Source organism: Amblyomma mixtum, chromosome 5, assembly GCF_055824585.1.
Source record: "Amblyomma mixtum isolate Tamu chromosome 5, ASM5582458v1, whole genome shotgun sequence".
Classification (NCBI taxonomy): Eukaryota; Metazoa; Arthropoda; class Arachnida; order Ixodida; family Ixodidae; genus Amblyomma; species Amblyomma mixtum.
Window position 1 is genome coordinate 46516641 of NC_143016.1, and position 27207 is coordinate 46543847.

Here is a 27207-nt window from a genome sequence, read left to right on the forward strand (position 1 = left end):
GGTTTTCCACAGAATGTCCGGGGCTCTCGATAATGGGGACATTTGTTCCCCTTGGATGGTCCTGGTTGCTCGGTATTGTCGTCTCCAGTCTTGTCCGATGGCATTGGTGGGAAGCCAGCGAGTCTACGGCTCCTTCGATAGATGGAACGCTCCGTGGTCGATCCCCGCACCTCTCACCAAAACTTTTACGTGCTTAGTACGGACAGGGGTTTATTTACAGAGAGATCGGTCGAAGCAGGACCGCGACGAAGCCTACAAGCGTCCTTCTGTCCTTACTCTTTCTTTCTCCTCTACCGATCCGCCCGACCGTCGATCTTTTTTTTCTTCCGTCGATGTTGTACGAAGGCGCGTGACAGTATATAAGCCGCCATAGTAAGTCAAAGGTTATAGTGTTCGGCTGCTAACCCAAAATACGCGGGTTCGATTTAGAAGGCGGAGAAATGCTAGAGGCCCCTGTACCGTGCGATGTTAGCGCGCGCTAGAAAGAACTCCAGGTGGTCAAAATTATTCGGAGCCCTCCGCTACAGCGCACCTCATAGCCTGAACCGTACTGGGAATTAAACCACATAAAACGTTAAGAAAGAACACAGGATATATGCGCGATCGTTTTATTTGCTTTGCATAAGCGGAAATAGTGGCATTCATTTCAGCATTCTCGCACAATGAGACAACGATGCAAGAGATTTCAAAGATGAATATTCGCCGAAAATTAGTACGCCTAAACATAACTACAGAATCAGGCTGAAACAGTGCTTTTTAGAAAAGAATGCCTCTTGAAAAAGTGGTGTTTGGGAGGAATGCAACGTGAATTTAAGAGCACAACCGAGATGGTTCTTAAACCGGGTTGAAAAACGTCCTTCTTGTTGCTGACTAGTTTCCCAGTAATCGTTTGGTAGTGCTGCATAATTATCAATTTATTTTGTACTCATTTCCTGACTGATTTCTGGTGCTCAATTAATACATCAGAATAAATATGGCAACGGCTGATTTAGGACGCACAAAACCTTAGCCCCTTCAGAGGCCGTCAGTTAGGGCAGAAAAGAACAGAAGAGCTGAAAATAGGATGCGTCAGAGTAGCACCGTCCTCAACATGCAACCCGAATTACAAGTGTTCGTTAAAAAGCGAGGACGAGCCTAAAAATTAAAAAAAAAAAACACTCAGAGCTGAGGTCGAAACAGTTGGCAGAGAACCCTTCATCATGAGAGTGCGAATTGTTCAGTAGTCACTGATTGCTCAGATGTGAAGAAAGAAGTGTGGTTTTTGTAACACATGAAAATTCTCCAAATAAGTTTGGGTGGGTTTCAAGATGCTACGCGCCCTGTCTAACGATTTGGCATAGCCTAATAGATTTCGCATTGCCTAATAGATTGATGATTCTAGTTCTAGGAGAGCTTATCACCTTTTGTCTAAAATTATAGCTATGCAGAAAAAATGGGACATATTATTATTTTCGAAAGGTCTCAGGCCAGCGTGTTTTCCCCTTGCCAATGTCGCGGAGTAGTGAAGTAGCATCCCCATCATTCCAAAGTTCTTTAGACGTTAAGAGGAAGGTTTTATTCAACTTTGAGAGGTTTGGAGTGATGGAGGTGCTATACTACCCCACTGCTGAGCACTGCAGCAAGCCCAGAGGTCTGAGAGCTTCTGAAAAGGCCTGTACGATATGCAGTCTCGGAAAGATAGTCATACAGGCTGGTAACTAACTACTGGGTGAGGCGAAGATTACGATGGGAATTTTCAGCTACGATGATTCCACCCAGGGCGCCCACGTTCCGTTGTGGTTCTCCGGAAAACTCGCAGGATCAGTGGGATAGCGGAGTGGGGGTTTGGCAACTGCTCGGTACGCATCCAGGCGCTTCTTCAAAGATGAAAGGACCTGCGAAAAAATAAATAAAATACGCTAAGTATACAGACTTGGTTTAACGTTTTGGAAGGAAGGATAACAGCAAGGTTTTCACTCCACGGAAGACACTTTCAAGGCAGATTATCGTTTATTGTGCTTATATGAAACACTTTCTGCATGCTGCTCCTAGTGCTTATCTTTACCTTGTGGGCAGCATCACAAGCCTGAGCGCACATTTAGGAAAACTTAGCAGCAGTATTTAACTCTCAAATGCATAGCGATGCACGAAAGTGATCCCATCACTGAGAATGCAGCTGAGGTACAACAAGATTCTTCATGAGAATGAAGCTGTCTCCAGTTTTTTCACAGCTCAGCTTTACATTGCGTCGTTGTGTTTCTGAACGATGTTTAATCGGAAGGAGAGTTTCCTAAGCTCTGAGTTGCAGTGTTGAGGCTTGTTTAGAGAAATTAATTTTTTACTTCCACTTCGCGTCACCGATTGCACAATTAGCTATTTGAAAGCGCCCTATCAGCGTCGCCTCATGCTTCGTTGTTTTCTTTTACGGAATGAACCGGATTCTATATAAAGAAACATATCTGCAGGCTTCGGGTTCACGTGTTCCAGTACCTATCAAGCGTGCTAAAGTCGGATACAACTCAAGAAGGGAGCTGTGAATGTCCTTCGAAGGAGGCTTTCCAGCCAATGGCATCGACCAGCTGTCGTGGCGTCCTGGTTAAGCCTCTTTCGCACTGTCAAGATAACTCGAAGGTTTTTAAGCACGGCCTCACGTCATTCGGTCGATGCCATTGGCTGCTCGCTTTGTTTTTACCTGTAACCGGCTATAAACTGTTTGCTCTTTTCTATTTGCTTTTCTCGAACCAGCAGCTACAGATGTTTAAACAAGAAAACGGCGGCTGTTTACCACGACGCCACCGAAAATGCCTGCTTCTTGTACAGTGAACTTGTAAACTGTTTCCATTGTATATCTCTTTTGAAGATCTTGTAGCAAACATGTCAGTTTTCACCTCTTCCCTTCTGACCGGATGCATACGAACCGCACTTCCTGCTGTTATCAGGTTGGAATATGAATAAATCTCAGAACCGAAATGTCAGGTCACGTACTGCGACACCGTAAATACTGCATTTGCGACACATCCACAGGAGAATGCAAAGGAACGGTGCTACATTCACGCTCTAATTGTACTTGCAACAGTCTGCAGGGCTTCAATCAGGTAATGGACAAGCAGAAATGCCGTTGTATCTACAATGCGCCACAAAAAAACTGATTATTGGATGCTAACCTCCGGAAGAGAGTTGGCCAGATTGTTCAGTTCACACGGATCTTTCACGATATCGAAAAGGAACTCCGTGTCGTGCGGAGAAAAGTTATTCCTTGTCCGATGGCCGCACGTTAGGGTGGCTCGTTGCCTCCAGCCCCTCGGGAACTTCAGGCGGTCAGTCTTGTACAGATTCCTCAAAGCAGCCGCTGCTGTGGACTGGTCAAGCACTTTGTCGATGTCTTTGACAGGGTGGCGATGTCCAGGGGTTCTGTAGCGACCACTGTTAACGCCACTTTCGTCCAGGACGAATTTGTAGCGCGAGTCGCGTACTGCTGCCACCAATGATTCGGAATTCAGGAGGTCGATGTTGTAAAGCATATAAGTACGAGGTGACTCCCCTCCTGTCGACAGATGGTGCCACATGTCGACTCCGTCCAGGTCTCCCAATTTCGCCACATCGCCTCCTGAAAGCGCAGGCCGGGAAAAAGACAAATAGCATATAAAGAAAAAGTATCTGAAAGCTGCAAAGTGCTCAAATACTGCATACATGTACCTTGCAGATATCTCCATGATTAACGTAATGCTCGTAGATATGAATACTTCACAGAAGACGACCGACGCAGGGTAACTTGTTTACTTCAAGGCATGAGCGAATTATTTATGGAACACCGAAGGAACGATTAGGTGAAAGGGAAGGTCGCAGAACAGCACACGCACAAAAAAAAAAACAAAGGAATGATTTTGTCACCACTTGGACAACCATTTTAAATTCATTTTTTCTTACAGAGGCAATGACTGCTGATTTCAGTAGCCCCTGCCAAGTTAATTTACGTCTAACGCCACTGTGATTTCGCATCTGATCTGTGATTGTTGGCTGTCTGTGATCACAAAATTTTCAAGAAACCACAGCTGCGATCGACTTAGTGTGTTATTATTTATTTATTTTTCTGATACCCACAGCGCCTTTCGGCATTACAGTGGGGGGTTACAAACGCAAGAGTAATTAGCACAATGCAAAATGAAAAAAAAAACACGTCACATACAAGTGATGAGAATAGCACAAAACGTATGCAGCATAATAACAAAATAAGAAAGCAGACACGCGGTCATACAGACGAAAATGGGAACGTGCGCATGTGCTTACATACCAAGAGGGACAAGGCTGTCGACACATGTAATCGTTACGTATGCCAGGGAAGCCAAAGAAACTATGAAATGAGAACACACACGCATAGAAGCATAGGAAAATAGTTATCGCATCCAGGTGCAACCAGCAAACCCGTATCTGCAGTGAAATGGACTTTTTCCAGTTCTAGGTGTCATCAATAATATGGCGCACATCGGTGTAGTATGATCCATGGTGTTATTCGAACATGGTTCACTCAGACCAATGTAGTAACGACCGCATCAATTTGGTATCTTGTAAACAATGCCGTCCACAGATATAACGTAGTTATTTTAATGCTTTTTCTGATAACTCACGGGTTAATTCTCAGATGTAATCGTCAACTCAAAAAGATTGGCGTGTTTGTGGAGTCTGGAAAAAGTCAGTTTTACATTCATCCGCATAGAAGTGGTTTTAGAATTATTGAATGTTACGTGACTGTGAAATTTTGCTCATTAAACCGCATATTCTTTGCTCCTGCACCGATCACGGCATGCAAACTGCTGTCGCATATACAGCGGAAACGTTCGCAGTGAACCTTTTTTTTTTTCTCGAAGACAAGCATTGATTAGAATGGCATTCTCGAGTGCCTCTACCACAGTCGTTCTATATACTAAGACTAGAGTGAACTTTATTGCTTGAAAACTTCTGTCCTATTCTCCACTTTTTTTTCAAGTTTGTTGCCTTAATGGCTGCGGAGTTGGAATGATGTGGAGTAAAATATAAAATACCATTGCGCTAGGCGAACTCGGTGAGTACTGCCTGCGGAAGTATACTTTCGGTATAATAAGGGTGGGGATGCACTGTATGACGCCCGCGCGACGAGAACGAGCATTACCCGAAGTGCTAGCTGCTAGCAAGGCCCACGAATAAATCGGTCTTTTCATGACCAGGCTGCGCGCTGTTCTATCTTCTTCAATGACGATAGTATCAAATCCGGATATTTGATAATTAAAGGTCATTGTCGACCGCGTCTCCAAATTCGCGTCGCAAAGTACTGCTATAGAAACTTCAGAGGGATACCTAATTACATTACGTGTTGGCAATACGATACAGAAGCTCTTGAGCGTAGAAGCTCTAGAAGCTCTTCAGTGTAGAAGCTACAGAGTACAGAAGCTCTTAATGCCTTTGCATCGAGTTTTCCGTGATTCTTTCATAGTTGTTTGCGGACCCCTGACACGCCTGGTCTGCACACAGCCAGACATTTCTTCGGAACATCTAGCTAGCTTTTAATGTTTCCCCGATGGTGTCTACAGATGGCGACACTGACGCATTGAAGATACCTCTAAACATATAGTTGCCACATCTGGTCTGGCGGCATCACTTCTTGGGCAGGTTGTAATGGCGCGTTAAAGACATTGCAACGTTGGACAGGTTGTATTGACGCAACAAAGTCACGTGACCTAAGATGACGTGGCAAGGTCATCCGACCGGTCCATTTTCGACCATGGCGATCAGAACATTGTGCCCCAGGTTGGCCATAGAGTGGAAGCCCTACCCTACCTCGGCCAATTTTGCGCTCACAACGCCGACGACGACGCCGACAACGTCGGATTTTCTGCAGAACGGCAGCCTTAACGTTCTGGCGTTAATAATTTTCGACCTTGAAACGCGTTCTTCCGGTGTCAAATACGGCTATACTGCTTCAGGCGTGTCTGGCACGTTGTTTTCGTTATGCGCTTGCTCTGTGAGCTTAATTCCACGTTCGATATCATGAAACACAATATCGATTTGCCAATGTTAAAAACTGGGTTCACCTACGATGTTGAATGCGACCTACTCCGCCACATAATATTGTTCCTTAAAACTGGCGATTAACGGTTTTTGAGGCGATAGCATTAGAGTTCATATTCAGCAAAAATGGCGGCAAGTATCACGAAATTCGCTGATTGGTCGAGAGAGGTCATTCGAACTTGTGACGTCATCGCAATCTGCCCCCTGGGGTAGGTGACAACCGGCCCACCGCAATGAGAAATCCTTCGACTTCGTGACGTCATCATATGCTGCCAATCGGTGCAGGTAAGAAACAGCCCACCGGAGTGTGAGCGACCTGCCGATAGTGGCGAGTGGGAAATAAATTAATGATTCGTACAGACAGGTAGCATCACTTGGTGTGACGTGATCACAACCTGCTGGCGGAAAAAGCAGATGCAAGAAAAAAATGGTGGGAAAATCATGTCAGAACCAGTACTGGCCTTAGGCTACACCAGAGTATCCACACGTGGGATGTCTAAGGCTATCTCATTCCACTTTATAAGTTGCGTTAAGTGTTTCTGAAGTTTCTAAGAAATGATGTGCACATTTTAAAAGGAAACACATGCTATACGTGCAGCACGTGTGCATCTCTGTGGACTTCTACACAACGGTTCGGAGAGCTCGCGCTACTGCTTCAACCGTGGTGCGCCGCCAGACGCACGGGATAATCCGATAACAATATGGCGACCCACGACCCTCTTGCAAATGTATACGAGGTCTGTTAGAAAAGTATCCGACCTTTGGCCGTTGAAAAAAAAAACTTGCATAACTAGAGCGTTGCAAACCTAGTCATCTTTAAAGTAGTCTACTTGGGACTAAACACACTTCTCTCAGCGGTGCTGCCATTGTGGGAAGTATTCCGAAAAGGCCCTTTTCGGAATGGAGTTTAGCTCAGCTGTCGTTGCAGCCATAATGTTCTTCCTTGTCTGAAATCGCGCTCCTTTCAATTGCCTTTTGATTTTGGGAACCAGCCAGAAATCGCAGGGGCCATATCAGGACAGTAAGGAGTCTGTTGAACTACAGGAGTCTGGTTTTTCACCAAAAAATCCGATTCGAGTGCGAGGAATGTGCAGGAGGATTGGCGCGATGGGTGCGCCAATTTCCTGTTGACCTCAGCTCCGGGTTCTTGCGCCGCACAGCATCACGTAGGCAACGGAGGACATCCCTGTAGTACTCTTTGGTCATTGTTTGACCCTGTAGAGTGCGTACTCGTGGTCTGCCACACAGAGGGTGTCAAAGAAAGCAGTCAGCATCACTTTCACATTGCTGCGCAATTGGCGGGCCTTCTTAAGTCTTGGTGACGTGGAATGCTTCCACTCTGACGACTGGGATCTGGTTTCCGGGTCGTACCTGTACACCCAAGACTCGTCACTAGTGATTATGATGTTGATGAAGTCGGGGTCACTGTTTGCGGAATCCAGCACGTCCTGTGAGACTTCAACACGAAGCTGCCTTTGCTCCACCGTGAGCAGCTTCGGCACGAATTTCGCCGCAACTCTCTCCATGGCCAAATCTTCGGTGATAATGGAATGTGCGGAGAAATTGCTCATGTCCACCTCTTCCTCAATTTCTCGGATAGTCACGCGACAGTCCCGCACCACCATAGCGTTCAGTTCGGCAATGACCTGGTCATTTTGGCATGTTGATGGCCGATTGGAGCGTGGCTCGTTCTCCACCGATGTGCGGCCATCTTTAAAACAATTGTAACACTGCTTAAACTGTGTGCTGCTCATAGCATCTTCACCGAAAGCCGTCTGAATATTTCGAATGGTTTCCACTCGGCTGTCGCCAAGTTTATGGCAAAATTTGTTGCAGTAGCGCTGCTCCTTTCACTCCGCCATTTTCCTTGGAATAAAAAACCGACGAGAGCACTGCACACTGCCTCACTGAAACGCTGCTTCCCAGCGACTGACGCTATCGGCAGGCGGGAAAAAATTCATGCATGGGCATGAAGATTCAAGGTCATCTTATGCAAGCGCGCTTGTCTCATATCCATCAGGTGTTCGCAAAAAAAAAAAATAAAGTCGGATACTTTTCTAACAGACCTCGTATATGTTATTCAGCGTATAGATCGCATATGTCGAGTGTGTTCTGGGTTCTAACGTGTACCAACAAGCAAAAACGTGAGTGAAGCACCAACCGGCTAACTTGTACAGCGTGGTGAACCAGTCCGTGAGGTGCATGAGCTGATGGGACACCCTCTGTCTCCTGGCAAGCAGAGGACTCCAGACGAAGGCTGGCACCCTGGTGGAGCCTTCCCACACTGACATTTTCGTCCCGCGCAGTGGCCAATTGAAGCTGCGGCTGGAGTAGTCGCCAAACGGCGTGCCCCCGTTATCGCTGGAGAAGACGACGACGACGTTGTCTAGCATTCCTTCTTCGCCGAGAGTCTGGAACACTTGGCCCACTGACTGGTCCAATGCGTCCATCATCCCTGCAGTGGAAAAAGCGTGCATGCAAAGCCTATAGTGTCGCTGTGTTTTTAGGGCCTGAGCCATGCATGAGCCAGTCAGACAAAACACATGCTTTCGCAAGTTTACTACATTTCAGTATGTTAAAACACTCCCATTTTGTGCTCAGTACCCAAGTTGTTTTTTTTTGTGACTTCATTTTCGCTCCTAAGCAGTACATGTTTCCAGATGCAAGGCGACAACAAATTTGTTGACAAACTCACCTGCGTAAAGTTTCCTTTCTTTTTCTTCAATGTAAGGAAACTTGTCGACATTCTCCTTTGGCGCCTGAAGAGGCTCAGCACCTCCCGCTCCATGCGTTGCCTGGTAGCTCATAAGCAGGAACATTGGCTGCAGGATCAAAGAGAAAAACATCCATCCACCATACGTAAGCAAGCAATGATCGCAATAAGCAGTCCAACTGGACATATTGGCGAATGCTACTCTCGCTGCATTAACCAGTGTAATTACCTTGTCCTTTTGTCTGTTGCGGATGAGTTGCTGGGCCCTCCGTGTGTAAAGAGTGGTGGAGTACACTCCAGAGTCCGCCCAGTCGGGCTCCGTGCCTTTCCAAAAGTCGAGTCCAGTGTGGTTCTCCTGGGCAATCACACGACCAATAAACGCTGATCAGAGGTTCGAGTAAAGCGGAACTGCAGCATTGTTTTTGTTTCGAGTCTTTTTCTTGTTCCTTGCTTTTTTTGTACTGGGTACCAGCTACGTAGCCGTCCAGAGCTGTAACGAAGGCGTTCACGAAAACAAAAAACAAAAAAACATCGGCCGTTATAAGGGTAGGGAGCATTATGGAAACCGAAGTAAAAGGGAATGCTAGTCCTTTCGTTGATCGGAAATGGGATATCGTCTGTGAGGAACGAGCTGTTTTCGGCATTGTGTGTGGCAGCACGTAGGGCAGCACTGCCCTTATTCTTCCAGTTATTTTGGGTGAACAAAACGTGACAAAAAATGTGGAAATCTTGTTTCGAAGGATGCAATTCTCATCCGGATTTGTTTTGAAGTTATATTTTCATATCTTCCATTATTAGCTGGCTTACAAGCAGGTGCGTTCGTTCAACTTATTAGAAGTTACACATAGATACGGGTTGGACTTGAGAATTATCTTTTTTTGAAAATTTGGTGTACGTTTTTTGGTGTTTGTTTTATAAACCAACTTTTGTTTTTTTGTGACGAGTAATATTTTCTAAACACGCATTTTCATTTTCTTTCGGGGAAATATATGATGTTCCTGTGAGTTCAATAGAGACGAATAGCACATCTTGACATTCAGTTTTTAACCCGAGCGTCTGAAGCACCAGAAATTTGCATATGCTTGCAGAAGAGATGTTTACAATCGTAACAGAGTACAAACGTCGAAGGTAAATTATCGGACACTGAAAACGAAGGTAGTGTGAGTTTGCTCCAAAAATTCGGTTGCCATTTACAGGTTCTACTATGCGTTGGATGGGAAGGTGGTGCATCATGTGAGCCGTGTGCTGACGGCAGCGAGGGAACTGCCACTTAATTATCAGGGCAGCAGGTAGGTGGCGTTTTCGTGTCATTTATGCATGTTTTTGCTTTGATGGTTGCTGGCCACAGCTCCAAGAATTGCCATTGTGTCCATACATACTGTGGAAAAATCTACTTTACCTATACGAACGTCCTAAGCAGGTGATAAAAGTCAAGGCGACTGCGTTACGCCATAACTGGCAGCGCATACCTAGGATGTGGAGCCTCCAAATCTGCAACAACATATCTGAGTTCGCGAATTAATTGCTCAAGACTTATCACCACGCTAATAAATTCCAATGATCTTGTTCTAACCCCACGATTCTGGTTTAAGCACTTTCTTAATTCCCCTTGTGAACAACTGCAATTGTGACATGCATGGCAGGAATACTAAACCCTCTCGGTTAAAACTAGGTTTCAAAAAATAAATTTGGAGTAATTCTCATCTTGAGTTATCACTTCTCATCGGCATATCTGATATTATATTTTCATCACATGTGCCATTTCTAGTCGACTTTCACACAGTTTAGAGCACTGCCCATATTGAAATGGTCAAAAAGCGCTCACAAACACTTGGAATAGGCACCGGAACACCCTCAAGGCACTGGTTGAAGTTAGAAAAGGCGTGTTAGTGAGCGTCCTTTCATTATCTGCTTCTGTGTGAGGACCTCCCTCACCGCTTTACAGAGTGGCTGGCGTCCCTTTTGTTCGAAGTCGGGAGGCGAGCTTTTGGCGGCGTACTCGTTCAGCGGCATTGCCGGGTGTCCGAACTCAAGGAGAGGCCATTGAGCGCACCTGGGAACCCTTCGACATTTCATAGAAAGCAAGCCGGTGCGAATGTACGCGTGTCTCTGTGTTTCTTCTGTTCATTTGTTGTTTTTTTGTGTGTGTGCGTGTCGAAGCGCGCGGTTGTGAACGGCTCTGAGAAAACGAGGACAACAACGACAGTGTGAACTAGAGCGATGAGCGAGAAGCAGTTTGTGCGAGGAACTCGAGTGTGCAGACGCGCGAGCGGGATGCGTTAAAACGTCAACGTGTATTTAACTATGTAAGCCTGCTTTCTTTATAAATATACGCTTTACAAAACAAGCGGCAGGTTGATCACCTGTATTTTCGTGACACGCATTGACTGACGCCAGGACTTTTCTCATGAATGGTACTTCTAATGAAATCGTATTAAAACTGTCTGGTGCTCTACGGCGTAGCATCGTGCATACTTGTCACCGATGTCTTGGTAGGTGGCAGTAGACCCCTGCCACGGTTGGAAAGTGACAAACTGGGAAAGGAGAGGAGGGGAAACCGGAAGCTGGTTGCCAATAGAAGAACACCCCCTCCCCCCCCCCCCCCAAGAAAAGAAAACTGCAAAATTGATAATGACTAATAATGATTCGGTTTCGTTTATGGGATGTAACACCTCAATGCGACTCAGGAACGCCTTAGTGGAGGGCTCCTGATAATTTCGGTGACTTGGAGTTCATTAACGTGCTCTGATATCGCACACTACACGGACCTGTAGCATTAATGGACACAATGATAGAGCAGATATGAAAATGACTAATCATAAGTCGTCAGAAATTAACTACGAATGACTCAGCAGAGAACACAGCAAGATTGCTCATACCCAACAATTCTGGACAAAAGCAGTTTTGAACGGGAAAGAGTTTATCAGCGCAATCGTTTCTTATATTGTAAGATTTCACTATAACAGTGAATCTATCCGCTGATCTCCCGTCAGCATGCTTTTTCACTACACATGTTTTTGCTATCGTCAAAAGCATTTGGTTTTCTTTTGCAGTGTTAGGTGCTCGATGCGAGCGATAAAGAAAGAATTTGCTACGTATCGGAAGAATGAATTATTATCTTTAATGTTTCTACGCCAGTACCTTACATTTTTTCAAATTTTTTGTCCAAGAATGGTGTACATGGAGGAGTTGAAAGACAATGTGGAGACTGCGGTGTGGTAATTGTGATAACTGTATGAAAGTAAACAAACAGCAGTGATTGTGCGCGAAGAAAAACCTCTGAAAGGGGCCATTAACGCGATGAATGGAGGGGGGGGGGGTGGAATGCAGTCCATCTTTTCTATGATTAGTTAATTATACAGAAACACATCACCACCATCATCATCAGCCTGACTACGCCCACTGCATGGCAAAGGCCTCTCCCATGTCTCTCTAATTAACCCTGTCCTTCGCCAGTTGCGGCCACCGTATTCCCGCAAACTTCTTAATTTCAGGAGCAAAAATTTGGACCTCGATACGAATTGATGGTTTGGTTTGGTTTATGGGATTTAACGTCCCAAAGCGACTAAGGCTATGAGAGACGCCGTAGTGGAGGGCTCCGGAAATTTCGACCACCTGGGGTTCTTTAACGTGCACTGACATCGCACAGCACACGGGCCTCGAATTTCTCCTCCAAAGAAATTCCAGCCGCCGCGACCGGGATCGAATTGAAATAGAGCAAGCTGGGAATTTTTAAACTTATGCGCAAGCAACATTTTCTAGGAATCGAAGCAAGGCTACGTTAGTTCCCTTCAGTATGTGTGTAACGGCTTACCTGCATGTTGTTATTTGTATTGGACCGGTAGCTGACTAGCCTCATTGGCTGTTGGTCCAAATATGCGCGTAAAATTTCGTTGTTGTTATTGAATGAAATTTCTTGAATCTTCAAGCCTTAAAGAATAAATCGTCTGCACTACTAATATTCTATTCTACGTTCATTCGAGTATGGCTGAGGAAAGATAGGCCTCTATGGAGTCTTGCAGAGACCCCCATAAAGCGGGACAGTATGTCGATAATATCCATGGAGCTCGCTGTGAGGAGACAGAACTGGTTTCTGGCACGTTGCGCTAAGCTTTGTCCAGCGGTGAGATTTGCACATTCCTTAAGGAAACTTTGGCTAAATCAATCGAACTGCCATTCTTCCTCCTCATCTTCCGATGTTTACCGCGAAAGGTTCCTGCTATCTGTCGATGCCTCCATTACAAAGTTAACTGTTTCAACCCGACATTTCTAACCTTCAAGACCAAAACCAAACCAAAAATATTGCCCTCTCTGCACTAGGATTATCTGAGGCAAATCGCCATGGCATGCGGACTCAAGCTCGTTAGAGAATTCAGCCTACATACCACAGTGTAGCTGTGGCTGTAGTAATCTTCTTCTCCGTAGTAGAAACCGTAAAAGGTGTCGAAACCCCGGTATGTTGGTGTGGCGGCTTTGGTGTAACAGCCAAGATGCCACTGTAAGAAGAAAGGAGCATCAGCGCAGATGTGACTGTCCAGGATAAGCAATTTATCGGAGTGTGCTACGTATCGGAATATTCAATTTCGATCCAACACCACGCTGGTTTGTGTTACTTGTTCCTTTCCTGCCTTTAGTTCTTTTGCGCTGTTGCACTCAAAGGGAACTACTACGAAGTAGCCCAGTTGTCTCCCATACTATATGGCAAGATACATTTTTACATGGTTATCATCTCTTGCGTTTACACTCTCCATTTTTAGCCTCTCCATTTTTCATAGCCCAAATAGGCTATCCTAAACCGGAACTTTTTATCACAACTTCCATTCTTCATCAAGCAAACCACATTTACATTCGATAAATGCAGTTCGCACCAGAGTACGTCGTGCACGCAATGAGCTGAAATAGTTTTATATTGCTCAAAACTTATAATCTGGCATGACGCTGAGTTCTGAATAAGGAAGGAGGGCTGCACTCTGTCATAATTCTGGAACATGCACGCCATCCAACGAATCTCGTGATGTGAACAAATATGCAGGAAAAAAAAATTCGTGCAGACTTAAGCTTCGCCTTAAGGGGACAACATGGTAGCTTTAATTGGTCGCTTCTGCGGCCTGGGGGGTGGGGGGGGGGGTTATTTTTTATACATATCAAATCGCAGACACGAACACTGATGTTTAATTTATTATTTTATCTTTCTATTTCATCTGTTTATTTAAATTATTACTGTTTATTTACTATTTATTGTTCTTTTATTTACTATTTATTGTTCAATTTCTAATACCTTGATTGTTTTATTTAGTGTTTAGCAACCTTTTATTTACCAAAAGACACACAAGACCTTCCTTTAAGCAAATGCATCGAACGTCCCTCGATGGTCTAGGGTTAGCATTGAAGGAGGGCAAACAGTTGGGCAAGTTGGTAAACACTCATGATGGGTTCCAAAGTGCGTGATGGGTTCTTTGAGTTTTCTGTGACCCCTATTCATTCCCAGCGTTGCAATAAACGCTTTTTTATTGCTAGTAAGCGTTTGTCGTGTGTGTTCTTTTCCTTTCGTCTCCGTCTTGTCGCGCTTTGGAACCAATCATGGATAGGGTTAACATGTCTGAATCGCTATCAAGGGTCCCTGATTGGACTCCCATCTCACCAAATTTTTCTTTACGCCGCAGTTAATTTAGACGATAATCCTACATGTCATAATGACGTATCAGTCATGTTGCAACCGTATAATCACATATTATGTCATGCTCCAATCAATTTCAGTTCCGTTTGTCGGCTCGACAATGTGGATCATCGACCAACCACAATTTCCTTTCTCACACCCCCGGGGGTTGCCGCTGATCGCACGCTCTAACGCTATCAGATTCGCATCGCATGTGTGCCTCTGCAGTAGTTCCCAGCAGAGCTCAATCACAGTTGACCAATAGCAGCGGGATTGCGTTTTGAATTATAGATTTGTAAATGGTTTCTTCCTCTTTCGCGAGAAAGGACCCGTGTACAGATATTCCCTGGGAAGTACTCTTCCCGCTTCGGGTTCGAGTGATTCCTATATAAAAATGTGTAGTCTGTCTGCTCGTTCAAAAGTACAAGCAAGCACGAATTGCTTTGCAGGAAAGCCGTACCACAAGGGGAAAAGACTCATAGGCGGTGGTGGGTGGCCGCGTTTGGGTATGGCCGTTTACTTCGGCTGCAGGACGTGCCGTGGCCTTCACTCGTTTTGTTCCTCGAGCCTTGCAGCACGCGTAGTCTGCCCGGCAGCTTTCGCGGTGTGAAGAACCGCTTCTTTTCCAGCTGGACAGCGTGGTCTGTGTTCGTTGCCGCAAATCGCAAATCAAAATTCACAAATCGAACTGAACAGATCTTTCATTTCTCTTCTCCCTTTTCTTAATCTCCCTTTATCACTCCTCCACACGTGCAGGGTAGCCATGCGGGTGTTGCCTGATTAACCTCTGTGCCTTTCATTTTGTCCTTCTCTTCCTTTTGATGACGAGCGCGCTTATCGTTTATCGCTGTTTTCGTTGTCCCATGCTCAATCGCGATCGCCCGATCTTCGGCCTTGACGATTTGTTCGGCTTGATTAGTCGCCTTCTCATTTACATGTGCAGCTACAATATAAAGCCTTTTGTCGGTTTAACGCGCTCCATTGCATGGCCACTGCGTCGGCAGCATTCGGAATCGCAGAGCGAAACGTAGAAAGATAGCTCTCAAGACCATTTAGCCGCTTGCAGGGAAGTTTTCTTTTTTTTTTTGACGAAGGTTTACCATTAGAGTCTTGTGAATTTTGTGTAGCGGCGTCACTTTAGTGAGACATTAAAATGATCACCTAGCCTCAGGCCTGAAATGTTACTCCAGATGAGGGCGGATCAGGGCAGCGAGTTACAGGGACGATCGTCCTGGCACGATGGCACACATGCCATCAACACAGACTAGCGCCTCTGTTGTCTTTCTCTACTCTGTCGTCCTTGTGTTTTCTTTAGCGCTACTACTATGTCCTCTCAATCCAAACACCAACTAGCCCAGCTTTCGGCCTTAAACACATGAAAAGCAGATTTCGTAGCTTCAATGCGTCGACTCGCCTTCAAGAAATGTATCTTTTAGAGGCCGTTTTTCTTTTCATTTCTGACTACTCAGCGATGCTGGTAATAGAAAGTCGGACATTAACGCACTCTGGATCTAGTCAGTTGAATTTAATAAACGAGGGTAACATGAAGAAGGCAAGGGAAGAGTTAAATAGTCGTTACCTTCCCAACGAGGTGAGTTGAGTAGCCCAGCTCCTTGAGGTACTGAGGTAGAATTGGCGTGTCCAGTGGCAGACTCCGAGGTTCACCGTTTAGTATGGGCATTCCCTGCATGCCTAAACGAGATATATACAAGAAGAGAAGGTACCCGTCAATATTTGTGATACTGAAACTGGCTTTGCATGTTTGCTTCACCAAAACTCCAATCCTTCCACAGCAGCATCTGGTTTCTTCCAAGGCTATTTGATGACATCATGATCCAATGAGACACTTACTTTCTAATTAAAGCCCTCAAATCATTGTTGACGCCGTCTAAAAGAAACCCAAAAATTGGTGTATTTTATTATGGCTCTCTTAGTACGGACCCTGTCTGCATCTGTGTAGCCTATATATACGACAGACGTCAGTAGCCTTGCAAACCAACGCATTGCATTACTTTTCGAAGTCCTATAGACAGGATGCATGTTAACCAGAACCGAAACAAACTCATCTCCTATTGATAGAAACGCCAGGCTCACGCCATCTCGTCCTAGCCAAACTGCAGACGGTGTGACTGCATTCAATTCCTTCCACGCCAGTGTGCGACTTGTACAATGGCATTTTGATGACACAGCGGCCCATTGAGACTCGTGCCTAGCAAGTAATGCCTTCTCCTCTGTATGTGGCACTTTTAAAAATAGCCGAAAGGAAGCAGCTTTTCCTCTTTTTGCTCTGACTGTGTGGGCGCTGCACATGTGGATCCTATAAGTTCAATTCTCCTTAGTAGCCTCGCAAGCACTTACGTTGAATTGCTTTCCGATATTCTGTAGAAAGGAGGCATCTTGTGCAGAACCAAAATGCAGTAATGTTCGTGTGAAGCAAGCACCATACTAACACAGCCCAGACGCTAGCAAGACTACAGATGGCTCGGAACACGACTGGTTTTAATGAGGATGTGGTTCCGACATAGGTCTATAACAGCTGCCCTCGAGTCGAGGCAGGATGACTGAAGGTATTCCGTGAAACGTGTGGTTCGCCGTACGCATTCAGGGCGTCAGGAAAAGCTCATACTCAAGGTTGAAGTTCTGACCCTGAATACGAGGGGGTACCCAAAAGAAACCGGAATAATTTTTTGAATCGGCAAAGCTTCTGTGGTACCGCGTTTTGCCGCTAGGAGCGCATAGAACGAACATTTCAGAGTCAGTAAGCCGAGTGCCGTCGCTGATGGAGGTCAGACTAGTTTAGGCAGAGTTTTAGAGTGACGACTGTTTTGTGTGAGCGTCGTTTTTGCAATGGCTGATGTTCGTTAACAGCGTGGGCCGGTGAAATTCTGATTTTTTCTCAGAAAAAGTGGAACGGAAACTCTTGAAATATTCAGAAAGACGTTCAAGGACGATGCTATGGGGACAACTTAAGTGTTCCTGAATTAAATCCTGAACAAAGCAACAGTCATGCCAATGGAAAACTTCAAATTCACCTCGCCTCAAGAAAGCTCGTCAGGTGAAACCAAACCTCGAAACAATGGTGATTTGTTTTTTCGACGTGCGAGGAGTCGTCCATTAAGAATTTGTTCCGCAGGGTCAGACATTTAACCAGGCTTTCTGCTTGGATGTTTTGAAAAGATTGGGCAACAGTGTTCGGTGGAAGCGGCCTGATTTGTGGCAGACGGATGACTGGTTTTTCCACCATGACAATGCCCCTACTCACACAGCCCTGTCTCTACGACAAATTCGGACCAAAAATCGCATGACCTCTGTTCCTCAACCCTCATACTCACCCGACCTTGCCACGTGCTACTTTCTTTGTTTCGTAGAATGAAAAGACAGGTGAATGGAAAGCGTTTCGCTGATGTTGCTGAGGTGAAGAAAAAAACGACGGAGGGACTGTCAAGCATCACAAAAGATGAATTTAAACAATGTTTTGAAAAATGGAATGAAAGATTCGACAAACGTATTATTGTAAGTGGAGAGTACTTTGAAGGATATTAAAGGTCTGTGCTTAAAATGTGAACAAATAAGTTCAAACAAAAATAAGTCCGGTTTCTTTTGGGTACCCCCTCGTATGCTTCAATAGAACAATGAACTTCTCAAGATGAAGCTTTTGATGTGCGACACGTATGCGTTTCTAGGTTTTCTCGGCTGGGGCACTTCCAGCGGCAGAAATCACATCCCCTCCTTTGATGTAACAATGAAAAATGTGGCGTGTGTGACTCGTCCGCAGTTTAATTCACTAGTCTGGTAATGTATCGTTTGTATTTTTATCGTCGCACCTCACTTATGAGCAAGTGAAATAATTTATGTCGGGCTCATACAGTACGCTTCAGTTCCGTCTACCGTGTTGTGCACCCACTTTCTTAGTGCATTGCCTTCAGTGTGCGCAAAAATAAACGAAGTCATTAACTGCTACTTATCCTTCTGCTTAGTAGGAACACTGAAGGCTGTAAAGAATTCAGCCTTTCTAAGCGCTTTTGCTCTTGTGAAAATTGGTTGCCCTCCTTGTCTCTCGAAACCTCACCCATTCGTATTGGGTAGCGTCCGGTCATCAATGCCACTCTTGATGGGGTGCACGTAGGCAGGGCGTAGAAAGAGTTCAGTATAACGCCGTCTGCTGCTAGCGCATCCAAGTTGGGTGTGGGAATTTGAGACGAGCCATGAAAGCTCACATCGTCCCATCCCTGAAAAAGAAAGCGATGTCCGTTGAGCGTTAGAATGAGAGTGTTGCGTGCAAAGGTAACTTTAAGGATTCCGTCATGTTACGTTCCCTCAAGGAAACCCTGGCAGCACCACGTCGAAGTGCGTTAGGTGGGCGTGTCTTTTAAGCAGCAGACTTCGCAGTGAGTCAGCTTCCTTTGCACCGATGATGACACTGCATGACGGCTCAATGGCGTCCTGTTAGAACTGGTTTTGATGAATTGAAAGGTATCTGTGAAAGGCTTTGTCTGTGATAATCTCCGATTTTACGTTTACTGGAAACAGAAAACATGAAAGCGATGTCTTCGGTTCTATTTGCTACACCTTGGTTCGCAATCCTCATAATGTGCGAGCTGCCAAAGCACACGTTTAAGAACTGATGGCATTTTCAGGAACCTGCAGCATCACTATAGGCTCAACCAGGCGGACGAAAAACCAGTTCCATAGATTAAGGGTTGAAACTGGGCTCACATTTTTAAAACTATGGTATCTTGGCGTCAGCAAAACAAGTACTGAGCGGCTGAGCGCCAGTTATTTTGATTAACCTAAGCGGCGTGTTGTGAGCGACGTCACATAATGTTGTACGCTTGAGTGAATGGTTACTTAGCTTCTTACGACCTGCGGTGCAAATCTCCGCTTAGCCGAGCCATCACGACTCCCCTTCGGCGCTAAAAATATATTTTATTTTTGCGGGAAATGCCGAATCGAGCTCCATAAAGTTAATTGTTTGGCTTACTTATAGCACGCTTAGCTGCGGTCTTGCCTAAACCCAGCGGTGTTTGTGCAGAGCAACAGTGTTTCCCAGGACCACTGCTGCTTTTCGTCTAGGCTATACTGATCCTCTTTCTTCTTCTCCTCGTCCATTAATAAGAACGGTAAAAACAGCTCCCGTGAACGAAGACAAAAAGAAATGCAGAACGGCACCCGATAATTAGAAATTGAGAATGGCGATTCCTAAGCATCTATAATTGCGCATCATGCCTGTCCTTTCTCAATGCCCAGACTGTTATCACTTATGCTGTCGGATGTTTGAAACGAAGGAACAGACAAAACAAAGAAGGGAGCCCTTGCGTTGGTCCATCACTGTCACGTGATTTTGGTTGCGCAAGCGATCAGAGTGGTAAGTACCGTGTAAGCTGTAAAAAAACACTTGATCCATTGCGGAATACAAGAATACAGTAAAATATAATAGGCACAAATGCCCTTTTTATTTTTTTTTAATGACTTGGTAAAGAATCTTTTTTGCACAGGAGGCGCTGTAATGCAACACACGCCAATACAATACAATAGACCCTGCAGGAGGAAGTCGATAATATCAGGTACAGCCAAGAAATGCGACCATAAAATAAAATTGCTGCATAGTATTGTAAGGGGTGAGACCCACTAGGGGCCTCTCCCCGAGCACCTCTCTGTAAAATACTAAATAAATACTTTTCACCACCACCACCACCACTCTGACGTAACTTCTCCGATCATGGCTGGTAGAAGTTAACTTCTGTTTGCGAGAGCTTTGCACTGCTCAGCTTGTACAGGCATGCATCCGTGAGGACCTTCAGTGCAGTGAACGCCTCGCCGTATTACTACCTTCATATGCACATGTTATTATAATAAACTAACCAAGCATAGAAACAGTCTTAGCTTAATCACCAGTTGAGACTTATTGCTTTTAAATGGAAGAGAACATTTTAAGAATGTGAAGCGAAAGCATCAACAACAAGTATATATGCAATAATAAAGGTATACCACTTTTAATTTTGTTCTCCACTTACGTTCCAAACCATGTATCTGTAACTAACGAAAGCATTGATACTACGGCCCCGCTGCGGTGGCTCAGTGGTTACGGCGCTCGGCTGCTGACCTGAAAGGCGCGGTTTCGATTCCTGCCGTAGCGGCCGAATTTCGATGAAAGCGAAATTCTAGAGGCCCGTGTGCTGTGCGATGTCAGTGCATGTTAAAGAACCCCAGGTGGTCGAAATTTCCGGAGCCCTTCACTACGGCGTGCCTCATAGGCTGAGTCGCTTTGGGACGTTAAACCAACATAAACTAAACCAAACCAGCAATTGATACTTCGCGCATAAACTAGGCTAAGGTCGTTCAAGGGAGGACAGAGAGTTTCGCGATAACCGAGCAGGTGTCTGCAGAAGCGCTCCGTTTTTCACTTAAGCCGTCTGTCTTCACTGAGAGACGCATACATAACCACAAAGAACAATAAACGAATTACGCCTTCAGGCAACCATCATCTAAGTAGAGCAAAGGACTGGGTCAGAATCGCTCACTTACCATGTCATCAGCGAGGAGGAATACGATATCAGGCTGCGATTTAGTACACAGCACCGCTGCCATGGTCGAAAACAAAATTGCAAGACAAAACATTCTTCTCTCTGGGATCCTAAGGAAGGAACGAAAACAATGTATTGTCTGGCGACTGCCTGTCTCTTGCGATAGTATTTCGCAGTGTATTTTTGCTTGCGATTCTAATATTTTATCCCAAACGGCATCCTTTTTTCAGAGCTTCTCAAACGAGTATTACATGCGGGTGATTGCAGTGAATTTTCACAGCAGCAGTGTAGCGCACATACATATATAGGTGAACGTCCTGCAGCCGCTTGACCAAGTCTCGATAAGGACGGCCACCGTCAACTCGCACTCTCTATTCTTGATGCTACTTGGGGCTGCCTATTCTAAAGCTCGAATAATACCCCTGTCAGTCTAGCAGATTTAATGTCATTCGAACCGAATGGCATTCGAACCGCCGAATGTCATTCGGTCTCTTTCGGTGCTACACGGTAAAAAATAAGGTCATTCGAAAATGGTGGCCGTGGCGATCAGTGAAAAAAAAAAATATAGTGCAATTGAAAGACGTCAGCGCGCATGAAGATATTGTTGTGTAGTGTTTCAAGAGCGGGTGAGAACATTTCTGTGTAATATTATAAGCTTAAAATATCATTTCCGGCCATTCTGCACCACTTTAGCTATCAAAAGCCAAGCCAAGTATAAAGTCAACCACATATTAGACAAATGAAAACAAACAAAATGGCTGACACGGTGGCGCGCGAAGGAGCGCGGAGCGCGGAAATCACTTCCAAAAGGTGAACTTCTCAGCGACTTCTTTAAGTACTTCCAAGATAAACGAACATGGAGCGCCAGCCGGCAAGAAACACGCAACCCAAAATGATTGACGGTTGCGGGAAAGGCCCTGCTTCACGCTCGCCGCTCGCGTTGGCTGCTGCTGAGACCGAGAGTAAAAGCTATCCACAAGAGCCTGTAGGGTCAACAGGTCCTCACCAAAATTAACATTTTTTAGCAGAACTAAAAGAATACAATTTTTAACTTTGGCAGTGAGCTCATTATTTTTTCGCGTCGCTTTCTTCTGCTGCATATCTGGTGTCCAGAGCAGACATTCGGTTCGAGGTCGAATGCGAATGAGTTCCCCAAACTCATTCGATGGCGAATGACATTCGAACCTAATGAAATTAAATGTTCTCGTGTAGCAGCCGATTAATGATATTAGGAGCCAATGCCATTCGATGAGAATGGCATTAAATTTGCTAGTCTGACAGAAGTATAACCCCCTCTATTTCAAGGCGGAAGCCTTTAATGCTTCGTCGTTGTAAGCAGTTGTTGTCGACAGAAATGTCATGTGTTTCAATTGGTCGAAACGGTCGTGACGTCACAGTACGCGAATTTCAAACGGGCCAATTGTAGTTTGGCTAGTAACCATGCAACCAATTAAAGGAATCGTATAATGATGCTCCATGTAAGTTAGAATGAGTTTAGTTAATTGCTTAATCATCCAGTTAGCCTAACTAACCTGCCTAATCAGGCTAGATAAATAAATAAAACCGAGTAGGAAATTCGTCAACGTCGGGAATCGAACCCCGCTCTCCGGAGTGCGAGACGAGCATGCAAACCACTCCGCCATGCCAGCGCGATGGTTTGGAATGAACAAAGGCGCGTCTAGTGAATACAGTGTCTTTGTTCACTCCCATCTTCCTCCCTTCCCGTTACGGCGAGGTTCAGGTGTCCACCGAGGTATGCGAGACAGATACATTTCCTTCCCTCAAAAACCAATTTACCGTCGAGCAAGGCCTAGAACCGAACGGGCGATGGCGTTCTATAAACTCCCTGGCAGCGCTGGAAGACGCTGTCGCGTTTCACTCTTAGAGCCGAAGCTTAACATCTTAACAACACATCAGTGACACAAGCAGCAACACCGCGCTCAAGGATTTCGCCTCACCGCACTTTAGGTCAACAAAGTGCCCCCCTGAATTCTTTCCATGCTTTTTCTGGGCGAGTACGAACGACTAAGCCCACGCTGTATGTCTCAGTGTGGACCTCCATTTCTGCGTCGTCATCGAAATTCCTGAGGACTCTAAAGGGCTGTAATTGGCGCTAAAGTTCTCTCTATAGGCTTCACGTGGCAAATCATCCCATTTAAAAGCCTCGAGCTGTCTTCTTGCTGCTCCACTTCCGTTGCCGCCACCAGGTTCCCCGTGTTGGCGACACCTGCAGTGCAGGAAGAAGTCAGCACGAAAGTTTCAAGGCAGTCTGTTTACTGGGCGAGCCTGCGCCTTCAAATGAACGGAACTCGGCGGTAGGAGCAAGTGTTCTCGGGTGTCGTCGAAGAATAAAATCGCCACAGCTCTCGGGGGCGCTCAAGTTATAGCTCGCTAATAATTTTCGATATAAGTTCAGGAAAGCTCCTACAAAAATCTTGAACATCGTAGAAATAGTTTGAGCGCGGTTATATTCTTGTCAGAAAAATCTGGCTGCCTCGCGCTTCACAGAGTGATAAGGCTGAGAGGCGGTGGCATCGAGCACGAACAAACAAGCATCAAATATCCTCACGCCAATATAGTTGGGCTTGATTTGATGCAAAGTCGCCACGGAAACCACACTCCAATGTCCCGTGCACATCATGTGACTGCTTTCTCCCAATTCCACACTCTTTGACCAGCTTCGTATAACGCTAAGAACAACCAAGTTATCAATTATTATCTCTTTGCTGACTGCTCCCCTGTCTAAGCGACGCCGAAGAGACAAACGTCAGTCGAGTCTGCAAGCAAGACGGACGTTGACATTCCGTCACCCGCGCCTGAGTAATCTGGGTTAGTGTAGTCCGGGTAGGAAATGCTGGCCATGCCACGGTATACATGTTATATCGTAAGCAGTTACTTCAAGAATGAAATGCTTTTAGCTCTCGTTGTCGAAAAGATTAAGGCAAACATCACCCGGAAACCGCGGTAGGGCGTAAAACCGGACATGAGGTTGAACTTAGCCAAAAACTTAGAAATAACGATATCGCCACAACATCTTCCGCTTGCATCGGCTAACTCCTCCTTGGTCTTTCTTAAACGGAATCTTCAACACGTTCCTGCTCCATTGCGCGAACTTGCTGTCAGCTCTTTGACCTGTCCTCAAAATAGAGCTCGGATCTGGCATCTCGGATCCTGTTCAAACTTAACATCATAAATAACATTGAACCTTTGCAAAACAGTGCGCTACGTTTAATTTATTCCGACTGTTAACGTCATACTAAGCGCAAAGCTTTGAAAACACGCGCTCGGTTACCGGAGCTGTCTTCACACCGCAAACCGTCACGTCTTCTTATATTTCACAAGCTTTATCATCGCTCATCGCTTCATGTCGGTTTCTTTCAGGAACCCATCGGTAATTTTCCACGCCTTGACCATCCTTGCATTAGACAGTTTTAGCTGAGCGTTTTTACGGTCAGCGGGGCGGAGCGGACGAGCGGATACACCAGCGGGGAGGCGCGCGAGAAAAGACATTTGGCCGCACAGATCGCCGGTCTTCTCGAGCGGAGTAGAGTTGCTTGCTCTGCTACTCCACCTATTGGTCACAATTCGAGTTAGAGTGAAAAGAACATCAATTAGGCCTGCTAATATTGCGCTGAAACTGTTTAGTAAAGGTAGGTTCTGTGTTTTTAGTTAATGATTTGGTAAGTGTTGCGTTTTAGATGTACAAAAGAGGCTGCCATCTTGAATACCCATACACGCCCGCGCGCTCTTACGCTCAGCCTATCACTCCTCTGAAGAGGGCTTCCCAGCGGGCGTAAGCTTCGCTCCGTAAAAACGCTGGCCGACCCAGCGACGTGCGCATGCGCAGTAGCGTCTGAGCTGGTCCGCTCCTCTCCGCTGGCCGTAAAAAACGCTCAGTCAAAACTGTCCATTGTTAAGCGCACTGCATGCCACAGATCCCTTTTCACGAAGTCATTCATACCACCTACGATCATCGAATTGAACTATTTGCCATCAAATATCAGTACCGAATCTCGAACAACTATATTTCAAAAGCTAACCTACGGCTTGAATGAGATCTAACTATACCCACAGTTCTAACTGCCATTCTTTCTTTCGTATTTGTTTTTTTTTCTCATGAGAAGATGCTCTTGATGAGGCGAATCACAATACACCGCGAAATTATACTGCTACGCATCCGTTCAGTTTTAGTGATTTATCTGTTCTCATCATCGCATTAACGCGATAACATTAAGGAGCTGGCGTCGCAGAAAAGCCAGTGTCGGCGTTGTTGCCGTTTTTGGCACCTCCAAATACAAAAAAAGTCTTGTGTAGATACGTACAATCGAACCCACGTGTTTCAGATGGCGAGGGCAGCACGTGCAGAACACGCTACGAATGCTCATTGGTTCGTACTCAATAAAGTGGACCTAATGAATGCATTGTGGTCTTTGACTTTGTGATGTGTCTTCGTATACTGATACGTACATGAGTAATACCTTGGCAGCGCTGCAACACGCTGTCGCGTTTCACTCCTAAAAGCGAAGCTTAAGCGTCCTCCAATTTTTTTTGTTGCGCCAATGCTTGCGCCGTAATTTGAATTTCTTCGCAAAATATAGTATAATATTGTGCGTCCTTTCTTCTTTTATTTTTAGTGTTAGGTTGTAGCCCTGCAGCGTTCCGCGTCACTGTTGAAAATGGCACTTCAAATCAACGATTTCCTATGAGTACAAGCCAGGAGCGTCACAACCAAGATCACAAAGCTCACAATCTGTTTTCAGTAACCGGTTCTTTTCAGCTTTTTTTTTTTAAATCCGACCTAACCGAACCTATTTAAATTTCTATGCTTCACCCTTCCTGCTTAAACATCTCCCAAGCTGCACATAAATGAATTCCCCTTGTGAAACAAGACTAGAAAGCTATATTTACTCCTACTCTAAAACACTCATAACTAATCAGCGCAGCATTTAGCGCCCAAAGAGCCTAACGAGGTTGTAACTTAGGATGGCTACATTCGTCATTACACGCAATAGCATTTCTTTGATTATCGAAAGAGGCTAGCTTTACGCAGCAAGAGATGCATCAGGTAAGGAGAGCCGAAAAATACGTCGATTCGGTATACATACGGGCATGCGAATTGGCTTGGATACGTGTATAGGTGCAGGACGTCGGCGCAGATGGCACAGTGTCTAGTAAGCTCGCGTTTTCAGTTATGCGAGGTACCACTGCAGGACTTCTTTCGATACTTCTGCTCGATCCTGAGCTATCATTACGGTTACATACACTGTTGAAGTCCCTCATCAAAACAATGTGACGCTCAGATTCAAGAATATCCAGGTGTTCAAAGAAACGTTGCTCTCTTTACCTGATTACAGACAGCGTAAACGTTATGCAACCGCCACAACTCGTCATACATCCGAGAGTCGCAACATATGAACCGCCCCTCTGCTCGGTTTCTACTCGGTACACAAGATCAGAATAGGGTACGCCGGAAGACCCACAGAGTGTGACACACAAACACTGTAATCTGCTAGAAAAGGCTGAAATACTCTTTCTGTCATCGTCACTGTCTGCTGTATTCGTGTCCTGTACAGCGACGAGGTCGAGCCTACTGCTCCAAAAAAGGCGGGGCAGTTGCACCTGTTCTTGCCCAGTACAGAGTTCACAGACATTCAGAATGGCGAAGTTCAGTTGCTGGGCGGTCACCACAAACCCTAGTCACTTCTTTGCGAATAAAGGGGAACTTAGTGTATGCGTTTCCTTTACAACTGTATGCTTACGAGTAGGTGTGTCATTAGAAAGGAAGGAATCATTAATAAACCTGGCAACAGAGCTAACCATATGATGGTGCTTTCGAATTTGAAGCACGTAAAGTCTTAGATGCCCTCCCTAACTTTTTAAAAATCATGATCAGTTTTAGCTGGGACAGCTGGTATAATGGAGCTTCAGTAGAAAGGCTAACTCAGAGCACCATTTCCAATCAATTGTAACCCAAATTCGCCCTTTTAGAAATGCGCTAAGAATACAAATATCCAAAGCCTCTTCCAAGCAGCATCTAGGGCCAGAGATGTTTTGCAAAGAATAAAGTTCCAGCTCATTTACTCGCTTTTCCACTCACCCACTGAAAGCACCGGCCATTCTACAGGAGTGATTGTGTCTAGTTGTACTCTGCGCTTAGTCCCACAGGCGCAGATGTGCTTTGTGTTGTCGACCTCCTCTTGCTGTTGTCCACGACGTCTGGCGCCGCGCACGGTTTGAGTGAACGGCCACTTGCTTTACGAGAAAACGAGAGCGGCGTTATCAGCCAGGTCCAT

General features: G+C 45.4%; 1 protein-coding gene across 1 annotated transcript; it reads right to left on the reverse strand.

The window, feature by feature from the left end:
* Positions 1–594: 594 nt before the first annotated feature.
* Positions 595–27207, reverse strand: LOC149341982 (arylsulfatase B-like). The gene is made up of 10 exons (XM_089544282.1): positions 27012–27207; positions 20916–21024; positions 18460–18619; positions 15970–16082; positions 13120–13230; positions 8964–9089; positions 8717–8843; positions 8183–8476; positions 3144–3586; positions 595–1874 (listed from the first exon to the last, which is right to left on the reverse strand). Exons 1-10 carry the CDS (start codon positions 27029–27031, stop codon positions 1740–1742), a joined length of 1638 nt encoding a protein of 545 aa, XP_089400408.1. The 5' UTR covers positions 27032–27207; the 3' UTR covers positions 595–1739.